Below are 11,087 nucleotides of genomic sequence, written 5' to 3' on the forward strand. Positions count from 1 at the left end.
TGCAGCAAGCCAACTAACTTTATAACGGGAGCGGCCGCTGGCTGCTCGGCGCCAGCTGATAGATCCGAACTCTATTTCGGGTAAAGGAGTTTATTTGGGGGACTCAACTGTCATTGACATTTTAGTTTTTGCTAATAATGGAGTGTACACGAGCAGAGGCGTTCAGTAGAAATTGAATACGGAGTAAGATATCCCAGGTCTCCGTCTTTTCAAGCGTGCGATTGGGAACATGGTCAGTGTAATACCAGTAAAAAAATTACTCTAGAAATAAACATTGAATTCAACTAGTACTAAATAACACTATAAACCTATTCACGTGCTAGCAGACCAATTTGACCACGTTTACGACTGCGTGGTAGTTTGGTCTATACCGCCGAAGTTGTTACAACTTCCTAAACTCTGCTTGGGAGTAGGAGTATTATTTATTTACAGCTCGACTACGCCTATGACTTGACAATGTTTCTAGGTATCGTGTCCATGTTGATTAGGTACGTATCTTTTCCCCAGATACGAGACGCACCTGTGCACACTTATTATGCGTATTTACGTAGCGAGTAATCTTGTTAATACACCAATGCCACAAACGAATCGGCAAATATAGCACTAAATTTTAACTAAATCTACCCATTTACCGGATATAAACGCGAGCACGAAGATTTACCGCACTCCCTTTGATGTCGATCCAAGGACCCAATGACAAATTCCCTGTATGGCACTATGGCGCGGCGTCCATTGTCGAATCTTCGAAGCACCGGCCAATGCAGCCTCACCTGGACAACCGGACCGGCCTATATATTTGTTTTTAGAGGAGCCTCACTTGGACTAGCAGCACGAGCACGGCTAGGCAGGGCGCCAGGGCCACACGGCCGACGACGGGCCCTGCAATGCAAGGCGCTGCAAGTTGCGAGGCGGGCAATCGTTTTACGTTTACTGGGTGGCACGCGACGGCACCCCTGACGGCAGCGCAGACCGGACAATTGGGCCGACAAAGGTAGCGTAGCAGCGCCGCGGCTCCGTTCGCGTGCCGTTCGCGTTCTCTCGCCGCCCGACGCGAGGCCAAACGAGAGATAACGAGTCGCCGATTCCACGATCGACTACCATGTTGTCCGATGCTGTGCTTGCCCCCTTTGCGTTCCGTCGGCGCCAACAGGAAACATAACAAACTATAGTCTGGAATCACCGTCTGGCACCCTCCGTCCGGAACGAGACCACTGTTTCATGCTCATCCGCAACGGTGACCTCGGGGACCAACCGTCCGTCAAGTTGTTTTTCAAAGGCTCCGCCCTTTCTTCCCGTCTGCATAGTAAGTATCCACATTTTCACCTGAAATCTTGGTTAATTCTGCATCAAAACCCGGTATCAAGCGCAAGCTATAAACAACAACCCTGCACGCGGAAAGGACACCCGCTCTTTTTGCACTTCTAAAACGTGAGCCACTGCGCTCGTTCGTGGCGCAGAGCCCAGAACCACAGTTTCGGCAGATTTCCCGTGCACAGGGGGTGATAGGATGGCCATTGATTCACAATCACCAGCCGGCCGGCCCCGCGCGCGCTGATCGATAACGATCGGAATCGGTGTGTTTGCCTCCCGGCCCCTTGCCCGTATATCGCAAAGTCGCACGTTTCTTCTGAGCCACCAATAGTGCGGTCTACTACGCGACGCCGGTCGGTGGACCAGAACCAACCAGAGGCACGGAAGAACCTTGGACCATGATATGATACCGGCGAGACGCGCCCCCAGCCTCTATTTGCTCGCTAGCTTTTGCTATTTCGAGTATCAATCTTGCTGTTGGTTTGGTATAGGTCAGATCGTGCGCAATCGTGAAGGGGCATCCGGCGAAAGGTCGGCGTCGCTCTCGGAGATCTTTGCACCAGGGAAAAGGCGTCGTCGTCGTCGTCGCAGACATTCATCATTTCTATCAGCACAATAATGGATGGATCTGTTGTTCGATGGACTGCGCTTTTTGAATCTTGCCAAGAAGGAATAAAAAACTGCGAAAGCACGGGAAGAGATGCACACGATGCATATAAACCACAGTCGCAGTCGGAGGTGCGTGTGTTGTACATATGCTAGTAGAAAAATCTCACCACAACAACAAATTTTGCTAAATTACTCTGGTCTGGTCGTGTACACCTCGACTCACAAAGTGAAAATTGCTCGACATGAACCCGCTGAACTAAAAAATATCTCACGCAGGAGTGATGCTGTAGTCTAAGCCCATTTGTTTGCAGAAAGGCCATATGTGCGACTTTTGGCCCATTTATGAAGAATACCTTTTTTTTAGAGGACGTGAAGAACACCTCTGTCCCATGGCAGGTAGGGCAGCACATTGCGCCGCAGGCCCATTACTTTGATCACGCAGCATGATCCATGCATGTCCTCTTCTGAGGCGCTTCTTTGCCATTGCTAACCGTTGAGCCTGCCTGGCTTCTCTTGCATGTATTACTCTCATTTCGTGGGGACCACTGACTCTAGACGAATATCAAGGTAAGTAACACAATACTCTTTGCACCAGAAATGTGGTACTGGTTAGCAGTCAGTTCTGCGTGCAGTCATGCTAGTGCTATGCAGCCTTTCGCCGCTCCTCGTGCATTGCAACAGGCAACGGCTCTTGATGCTTTCCCCTGAGTTAGCTCCACCATGTACAAAGGGTGGACCAAGCTTATACACCGGCTTGATCAATCAAATAGTACTGTTCAGAACTTCACATGATCAGATCAGTCTACAGTTGATTCAAAATCTCATCTAAAGAACTCCAACTGAGGTGTGATTGATCAGATTCCTCATACAAAGATTACTCGAGTAAGTATTTTTATGCATAGCTAATAAGCTTTAACTGGCAAGCTGATAGTAGTCTGAGAGCGTATATACTCAGACATAAACCCGGGACCAGCCAAGGCGTCGGGACGCAGACAGAGAGAGAGGCAGCCAATTGATCAACGGCGGAGAAAATGGTAAGAGAAAGGGACGAGATTACTAGGAGACACTGGTTACCAGAAGCAGAAACAGACAAGGCTCAAAGAGGCGTGCGGTACTCACCTGGGGCTGTCCTGTGCCATCCCGCGTGCTGGTATTCGGTTCAGTTTTGTTTTGAAAGGCGTCGATTCGGTTCAACCGTACGCCAAATTGCCAATCTTTAGCATTGAGTTCATACAAACACTCAGAAAGTCAGAATTTAAAACTACATTAAGGTAGATCAATGGCGTGCAACGGTGAAAGAACGGAACATATTTGCGTTGATGATTTTACGATCGCTTCAGAGGAGAAAAAGGTATGGGGGGAAGAGGGGTATGCAACTCAAAATGCACATAACACGTGATTGACTCTGAACACTTGTTATTTCAGACTGGAATCCAGGCAATTAACACCATTACTTCAGATCACGAACCACACCAAGCACCGCCGTCTTGCGCATGAGGACAAACACAACCCAGATGACCAGATCCCAGCTAGGTAGGGACGCCAGTCGACGGCCGGCTGGAGCCACTGGACTCTAGTGGCAGAAGATGACCTTGAGCTCCCGCGGCGCGGAGCACTCGTGAGTGAGCGAGGGGCTGTCGTGCGCGTAGGTGAACGCCTGCGGGCACTCGCCCTTGAAGAACTGCGAGTACTTGGAGGCGCGGCAGGTTTGCGGGCTGTTGTACATGTTGCGGCAGCACAGCTCGTCGGTGCCGAACGCCTGGCACCCGCTCTTGCACGCCACGACGCCGTCCCCGGCGCCGGCGCGGACCTGCAGCTCGCTGGGGCAGGTCTCCGTGAGGTTCTTCCGGCAGGCGAGCACGGGGCAGTTGCCGCGGCCCTCGTGCGGGGTCACGGAAAGCCCGACGTTGAAGCCGTCGACCACGCTCACGCCGTACGAGGACTGGTCGTTGTCGTTGCCGCCGTGGTGGAGGGAGACCTGGGCCAGCGTGGCGGGCGCGGCGCCGCCGAGGCCGCCGCACTGGAGCCGCCCGCCGCAGTCGCCCGTGGCGCAGCGGAGCTCCTGCGCGCCGCCGGCCGGGGCGCAGCCGGTGCGCGCCCAGATCCGGCCCGACCAGGCGTGGGTCGGGGCGGGGAAGGAGTGGTGGGAGAGCGCCGGGAGGTAGAAGCCGCCGCCCTCGAGGACCTCGCTGTCGGCGTTGGCCTGGATGCCCGGCCAGATCGGGTACGGGCAGTTGTTCACCACGGTCAGCGTCATCGGGGCGAAGTCTGCGAGGAGGAGGCCGCAGCTTGGGATCAAGGTGGCGAGCAGGAGAAAAAGCTTAGGAGAGGATGCCATGGTGGCTAGTTGGCTAGTGTCAGCGTGGCCTTGTGGGGGGAGCGCTACTGTGGTGGTGGTCACTCGTGAGGGGTTTAGTGGGGTTTTATAGGCCGCTGGAGTCTGGTTGCAACAAACTTTGTTTCATGCGAATAACACGAGATGAACAAAACACCATGAAGTTTGCACTCAACACACAAGCCTGGTCGAAGTACATTCCAAAATGACATCTCAATCATTTCCAGACTGCACCTGCCATTACAAGTTATCTTCTCGACTAAGAATCATGAAACATGGCATCAAGTCCGGTGCGGAGAAAAAGTTATCTTGGAGTTTGCTTATCCTTGAACTTGCCTTTTCAAAGCTGCTTTTCAGAAACTACCAAAGCGGGTCCAAAGCCAAATGTTGCATATTCTACTTATCGACAAGCTTTAGGATTGATGTATTCGACCGAAGTCTTTTTGCATTTTTGTATAGGACGTGACTGTTTCCTCGGATGGACATCTACCTAAGATACTCCTACGCTACGGGCATGCTACCACTAGTGTGCTATACGCTGGACTGAGTAAATTTCCCCAAACCCACGGGAAGAAATGTGACAGCAGTTATCGAAGGCCGACGGTAGCGGCGGTGGCACGGAGCGGTGGTGCAGTGATGGCTTCTCGCTAAAAGTAAACAAGCCGCCAAAAACCAGGGGCCACCAGGCTGTGGCCAGTGGATAAGAACGGCCAAACTTTGGCATGGCACGAGCTGGCGAGCATGAGAAAGCAGAGAACCATGGAATGGTTTTTGGTCCGTTTCTCTAGCGCGGGCAGCGGCTTGAACAGAGAACCATGGAATGGAAACGCCTTCTTTTTTTTGTTCCGTTTCTCTAGCGCGGGCAGCGTCTTCAAGCCTAGCACTGGCTGGGCCGCTGAACGCCTGTCCGCTCGGTGCCGCGGAGGCAGCCGCATCCTGGCTGGCAGCAGGTTCTTCCTGCTGCTGCTGCTGCGTGCACGGCACGGCTAGTCACGGTATGAGGCTGAAAGCCTGAAACACGAACGCTTTTCGCTTTGTTTATAGCTCGCTCTTGCCTTTTTCCAGTTTTCGCGTCGCGCCAAGCATTCGAAAGCCGAAAGGGTCCGTCACATGCAGTGCCTGTCCGTCTCTGTTCCGAACAGAGGGCTCCTTTGAAGTTGAACTAGTGTGACGGTGCCTACATGCAAAAGATTCCAGATGCACTTGATCAGTCCAGAAAGAATGAAGATGTTTGTATAAAATAGGTCTAAAGCCAAGTGCATGGCAAGTGACTTTGCGCCGAATAATGAAGCAGATGCTGCTTACTGGCCGTGCAACATCCACGAGAGTCCACCGAGGACAGTCTGGATATTTTCAGAAACGAGTTCTATTTTTTCTCAACTTAGAAATAGTTGTTTTTCGTTGATAACTATGACTATCCGATTAAAATTTTCTCATAGTTTGTACTAACATGAATTTCAATGGTTGGATCAAACAGTTGTTAGCATCGACTCAGAAATAGTTATTTTCGGTCGGCTTAGAATTAGCAAAACCGTTTTTAAAATTGAAAATGTCACTCTTTATACCTTATGTTTCAAAATTGGAAAGTTACACTCTTTCTACCTTAGTAAGTGTATTATGCAGTTCACCTACATGTTTTCGTTTTCTAAAGAAGTTTCATCGGTGTCGGGTGTCACTGTATTAGACTTCAGATACACAAGAGTATTGAACCGATGTATTAGACTTCGGATACACAAGAGTATTGAATGCTACAAGCAGACAATACAAATATGCACGAGTTATTTTCTTTAGGGGTGTGACTATTTCTAAGTCGCATGATTTTTAAGAAATGGATCTTAAATCTTAGTCGATGTTTTTGAGCCGTTGGATTAAGATCCAACGGTCATCCTCATTCTCTCATCTTTCACATGGTATCGTTGGATTACGATCCGACGGCTAACATGTCGACCGATCTCTAATACAAAACAAGTGACTTCTCATAGCAAAGCCGATTAATAGTTTTCTTTAAGGAAGACTCATGTAACCGGCTAGATTTACTTGCTCGGGCTTTTTTCAGCAGCTTTACCAGCCTGTTGAAGCTAATAATCCGATCAATCACCAACAAAACACTAAAATTCTGAAGAACCGTCACTTTGGCCTTGCTCATGACATGCTAAGCATTGCAATCGACCTGCCTCCCCTAGCAGTGGTGGAGCCAGGATTTCGTCAAGATCAGGGCCGTTGCTCCAAATCGCTAGAATTAGCAAACAAGACCCAGGCAAAATCGTGAAATCACCAAAATTATGAAAGAGAAAACCTTCTGCGCCCCAGGCCATGGCCCTTGCAGCCTGGGGCCTGTCTCCGCCTCTGCCCCCTAGGGCTTTGCACATGTTCCGTACCTCTATGACATTAAGGATATGTTTAGTTGGCGTCAAAACCTGTCCCGCCTGTTGATTGTCTAAAGCAATTTGTCTTTCATCTAAAAAATTTGGGAGTGACTATGTCTCAAGTGACAGAGTTTTAAGCAAAAAATGGTCAAACCCAAGTTGACATTCATAACCGTTAGATTTGTAGCTAGATGTCAGTTCACTATTCTTTTTCCACCTTTCGTTTTGAATCTTAAAACACAAACCATATCCGATGATTGAAGAATCGACTTATTTCTAACTAAAAATCAGACGGCTTAAATATAACGAAACCGGGAAAATAAAACATTTTGGCTGTCGTTGCCATGCCAAAACTTTAGTTCGTACTATATTTCACCAAACTTTTGTCCCTTTTTTTAGGGAACAAAAACAAAGGATTTATATCCAGCCCAGTCTACCCAGACCCAAGTCACCCAGCGCACAAGGAGAGCCCAGACCCAAAGCACTGAGAAAGCCCAGACCCAATGCACCAGGATAGGCCCAGAACATAGGCGTTTACTGTAGAACCTACGAGGACCGCCCGCAAGGAAGGTCAAAGGCGGTCTCCCCGGCTGGAGCCTCGTCCTCCCACCACGCCACGTGTCATATTCCAACTGGCCGTATTGTCGAATCCGTTCCATCCATACTCTTCCAGAATGCTCCTTCCATAGCGCGCTCGAACATTCTCGAAACCCCCAGGGAGGCCATGACCCCCCCTTAAAACCCACGGCCAGTTCGTGCCCTCCCCAACAGTTCCATTGCAATTCCCACAGCAATCAAATTCACGATTCTCTCAGATCTGGAGCTCTAAGTTTCGATTTCTTCTTCCGAATCCCTTTTACCAGTTCCCAGTTTAGAGCAAAGCAGATGGCGAAGGGAGGAGAGGGCCCGGCCATCGGCATCGACCTCGGCACCACCTACTCCTGCGTCGGCGTGTGGCAGCACGACCGCGTCGAGATCATCGCCAATGACCAGGGGAACCGGACCACGCCGTCGTACGTGGGCTTCACCGACACCGAGCGGCTCATCGGCGACGCCGCGAAGAACCAGGTCGCGATGAACCCCACCAACACCGTCTTCGGTACGTGCACTGCTCCTCTTTTTGACTTGAACCATCTGATGTCGTGTTTCTCTGGTATCGAGTTGATGCTGTGCTCTATTGTGTGCGACTAGACGTTTTTTCATGCGATTTAGTTCAGATCTAATTCCTTGCTGCCCGTTACCATCGCAATGTAGGTTGTGTACTATGGATTTTGTTTGTGTAGAGCTTTTTACACTGCTTTGCGACTTGCAAATGACTTAAAATGTTGCTAATGTAGAGAATTTTAATGGATACTATCATGGATTTGACAGCGATTGCTTATAATTCACTCTATTTCTCTACTGAAGTCTCTGTTGATTAAGATGTCCATGTAAGTTCATCCTTCACTTGTCGGGCTTCGCTGGTTGTAGGAGTTGTTTGGATAGGTGTAATTTCAGAAATCGGAATATTGCAGATCAAATAACGTTGTTTAGTGATTGGTTGCATCATTATACGGTTCCTTGTCAAGTCACCCTGTCTCTGTGCTTGTTTGAATTTGACACTTGAGAACTGAATCAATTCGTGCGCAAATATTAGTGGAACAGCTTGACTCGGAGTTATTTTACACCTGTTGGCCTTCGATGGTTGTAGGGACATTTTTTCGGATAGGAGAATATCAGAGTAATTTCAGAAACCCGATTATTTCAGATTAAAGTACTCTGTTTACTGGTTGGCATAATTATGCAATTCCTTGTCAAGTCATCTCATCCCGTTCATCTTCTCGTTTGAATTTTATACCTCAAAGTTCCATTCGACCACAAATATTCTGGTTGAAGATGATCGTTATTACAGTTCCTCTGTTTGTTTCACTTTTTTTAATCTGAAAGCTGAATCAATTCGAGCGCAAATATTCTGGTGAAAGATGATCGTTATGCAGTTCCTGTTTGTTTCAGTTTTTTATATCTGAAAGCTGAATAAATTTGAGCGCAAATATTCTAGTGGAACAGCTTGACTCAATGTCTTGTTCTGTTTGTAATGCAGATGCCAAGCGTTTGATCGGCAGGCGTTTCTCCGATCCGTCCGTGCAGAGCGACATGAAGTTGTGGCCATTCAAGGTCATTCCCGGTCCTGGTGACAAGCCGATGATCGTTGTCCAGTACAAGGGCGAGGAGAAGCAGTTCGCCGCTGAGGAGATCTCCTCGATGGTGCTCATCAAGATGAAGGAGATTGGTGAGGCTTACCTCGGCACCACCATCAAGAACGCAGTCGTGACGGTGCCGGCCTACTTCAACGACTCGCAGCGGCAGGCCACCAAGGACGCCGGCGTCATTGCCGGCCTCAATGTGATGCGCATCATCAACGAGCCGACTGCAGCTGCCATTGCCTATGGTCTCGACAAGAAGGCCAGCAGCTCTGGCGAGAAGAACGTGCTCATCTTCGACCTGGGTGGCGGCACGTTTGATGTGTCGCTGCTCACCATCGAGGAGGGCATCTTCGAGGTGAAGGCCACAGCCGGCGACACTCACCTCGGCGGCGAGGACTTCGACAACCGCATGGTGAACCACTTCGTCCAGGAGTTCAAGCGCAAGCACAAGAAGGACATCAGTGGCAACCCTCGCGCTCTCCGGCGTCTGCGCACGGCCTGTGAGCGTGCCAAGCGCACCCTGTCGTCCACCGCCCAGACCACGATCGAGATCGACTCTCTGTACGAGGGCGTCGACTTCTACTCGACCATCACCAGGGCTCGGTTCGAGGAGCTCAACATGGACCTGTTCCGCAAGTGCATGGAGCCCGTGGAGAAGTGCCTGCGCGATGCCAAGATGGACAAGAGCACCGTGCACGACGTCGTCCTCGTGGGCGGCTCCACCCGCATCCCCAAGGTGCAGCAGCTGCTGCAGGACTTCTTCAACGGCAAGGAGCTGTGCAAGAGCATCAACCCCGATGAGGCCGTGGCCTACGGCGCTGCTGTCCAGGCCGCCATCCTCAGCGGCGAGGGCAACGAGAAGGTGCAGGACCTGCTTCTGCTCGATGTCACGCCCCTGTCTCTTGGCCTCGAGACTGCGGGCGGCGTCATGACGGTGCTCATCCCGCGGAACACCACCATTCCGACCAAGAAGGAGCAGGTCTTCTCCACATACTCCGACAACCAGCCAGGCGTCCTGATCCAGGTGTTCGAGGGCGAGCGCGCCAGGACCAAGGACAACAACCTGCTTGGCAAGTTCGAGCTGTCCGGCATTCCTCCTGCTCCTCGCGGTGTGCCCCAGATCACCGTCTGCTTCGACATCGACGCCAACGGCATCCTCAACGTGTCGGCTGAGGACAAGACAGCCGGGCTGAAGAACAAGATCACCATCACCAACGACAAGGGCCGGCTCAGCAAGGAGGAGATCGAGAAGATGGTGCAGGAGGCGGAGAGGTACAAGGCGGAGGACGAGGAGCTCAAGAAGAAGGTGGATGCCAAGAACGCGCTGGAGAACTACGCCTACAACATGAGGAACACCATCAAGGATGACAAGATCGCCGCCAAGCTCTCGGCTGGTGACAAGAAGAAGATTGAGGACTCGATCGACGGCGCCATCAGCTGGCTCGACACAAACCAACTCGCCGAGGCTGACGAGTTTGAGGACAAGATGAAGGAGCTCGAGGGAATCTGCAACCCCATCATCGCGAAGATGTACCAGGGTGCTGGCGCCGACATGGGAGGCATGGGCATGGGCGGTGCCACCGCCATGGATGAGGATTCGCCCTCCAGCCGAAGTGGCGCGGGGCCCAAGATCGAGGAGGTCGATTAAGCTGAAATCGGAGCGGTGTTTGATTGTTTTGGTAGCGAGGGAGTCTGACGTCAGAAAACTATGCAGTATCGTGTCGTTGAATAGGTGTTCGTCTATTTCCATGGTTCCATGGAAGGATTTTAGTTCTGGTTATGTCGTGAGACTTTTAATTTGGATGGAAGCTGGAATTGCTGTGATCTGAATTTTCATGCAAAATCTGTTCTCTAATTGTGTTTTTGCTTGTGGCACTTGTTTTTGACCGGTTAAAATTGCGGCACATGGTATATGATGATAATATACCATGTGCCCTAAGCCTGATGATCGCGGAAAGTTGTTAATTCTTCACTATTTGCATGGTATATGATGATAATATGCCTAGAAGTTGAGCTCCCTCCTAGCCTGATGGCGAACTACTAGGCATCAGACTTCTCAATTAGGCTTACGGCAGACGATGATCGCCGAAAGTTGTTTATTCTTTACTATTTACATGCTGCATTGCCTACAGATTTTGGTACGAAGCAGTACAATTGGGTACTGGCATACAGCTCGTCCTAAACTGAAACGCCGAACTTGAGTCCAACACTATCATAATCCATCTGATCCAGACGAGAAGCAGCGGCTCAAATAAATTTTGTCTTGGCAGGCCCTGGTTTGGT

General features: G+C 50.4%; 2 protein-coding genes across 2 annotated transcripts; one reads left to right on the top strand and one right to left on the bottom strand.

Moving 5' to 3' along the window:
* Positions 1-3,216: 3,216 nt before the first annotated feature.
* On the bottom strand, positions 3,217-4,429 carry LOC100841011 (osmotin-like protein). The gene has a single exon (XM_003564534.4). The coding sequence runs from the start codon at positions 4,256-4,258 to the stop codon at positions 3,494-3,496; it is 765 nt and encodes a 254-aa protein (XP_003564582.1). The 5' UTR covers positions 4,259-4,429; the 3' UTR covers positions 3,217-3,493.
* Positions 4,430-7,307: 2,878 nt separating this feature from the next.
* Positions 7,308-10,672, top strand: LOC100840403 (heat shock cognate 70 kDa protein). The gene is made up of 2 exons (XM_003564532.4): positions 7,308-7,720; positions 8,702-10,672. The coding sequence occupies exons 1-2, from the start codon at positions 7,507-7,509 to the stop codon at positions 10,450-10,452; spliced, it is 1,965 nt and encodes a 654-aa protein (XP_003564580.1). The 5' UTR covers positions 7,308-7,506; the 3' UTR covers positions 10,453-10,672.
* Positions 10,673-11,087: the final 415 nt, after the last annotated feature.

This window comes from Brachypodium distachyon, chromosome 2, assembly GCF_000005505.3.
Source record: "Brachypodium distachyon strain Bd21 chromosome 2, Brachypodium_distachyon_v3.0, whole genome shotgun sequence".
Lineage (NCBI taxonomy): Eukaryota > Viridiplantae > Streptophyta > Magnoliopsida > Poales > Poaceae > Brachypodium > Brachypodium distachyon.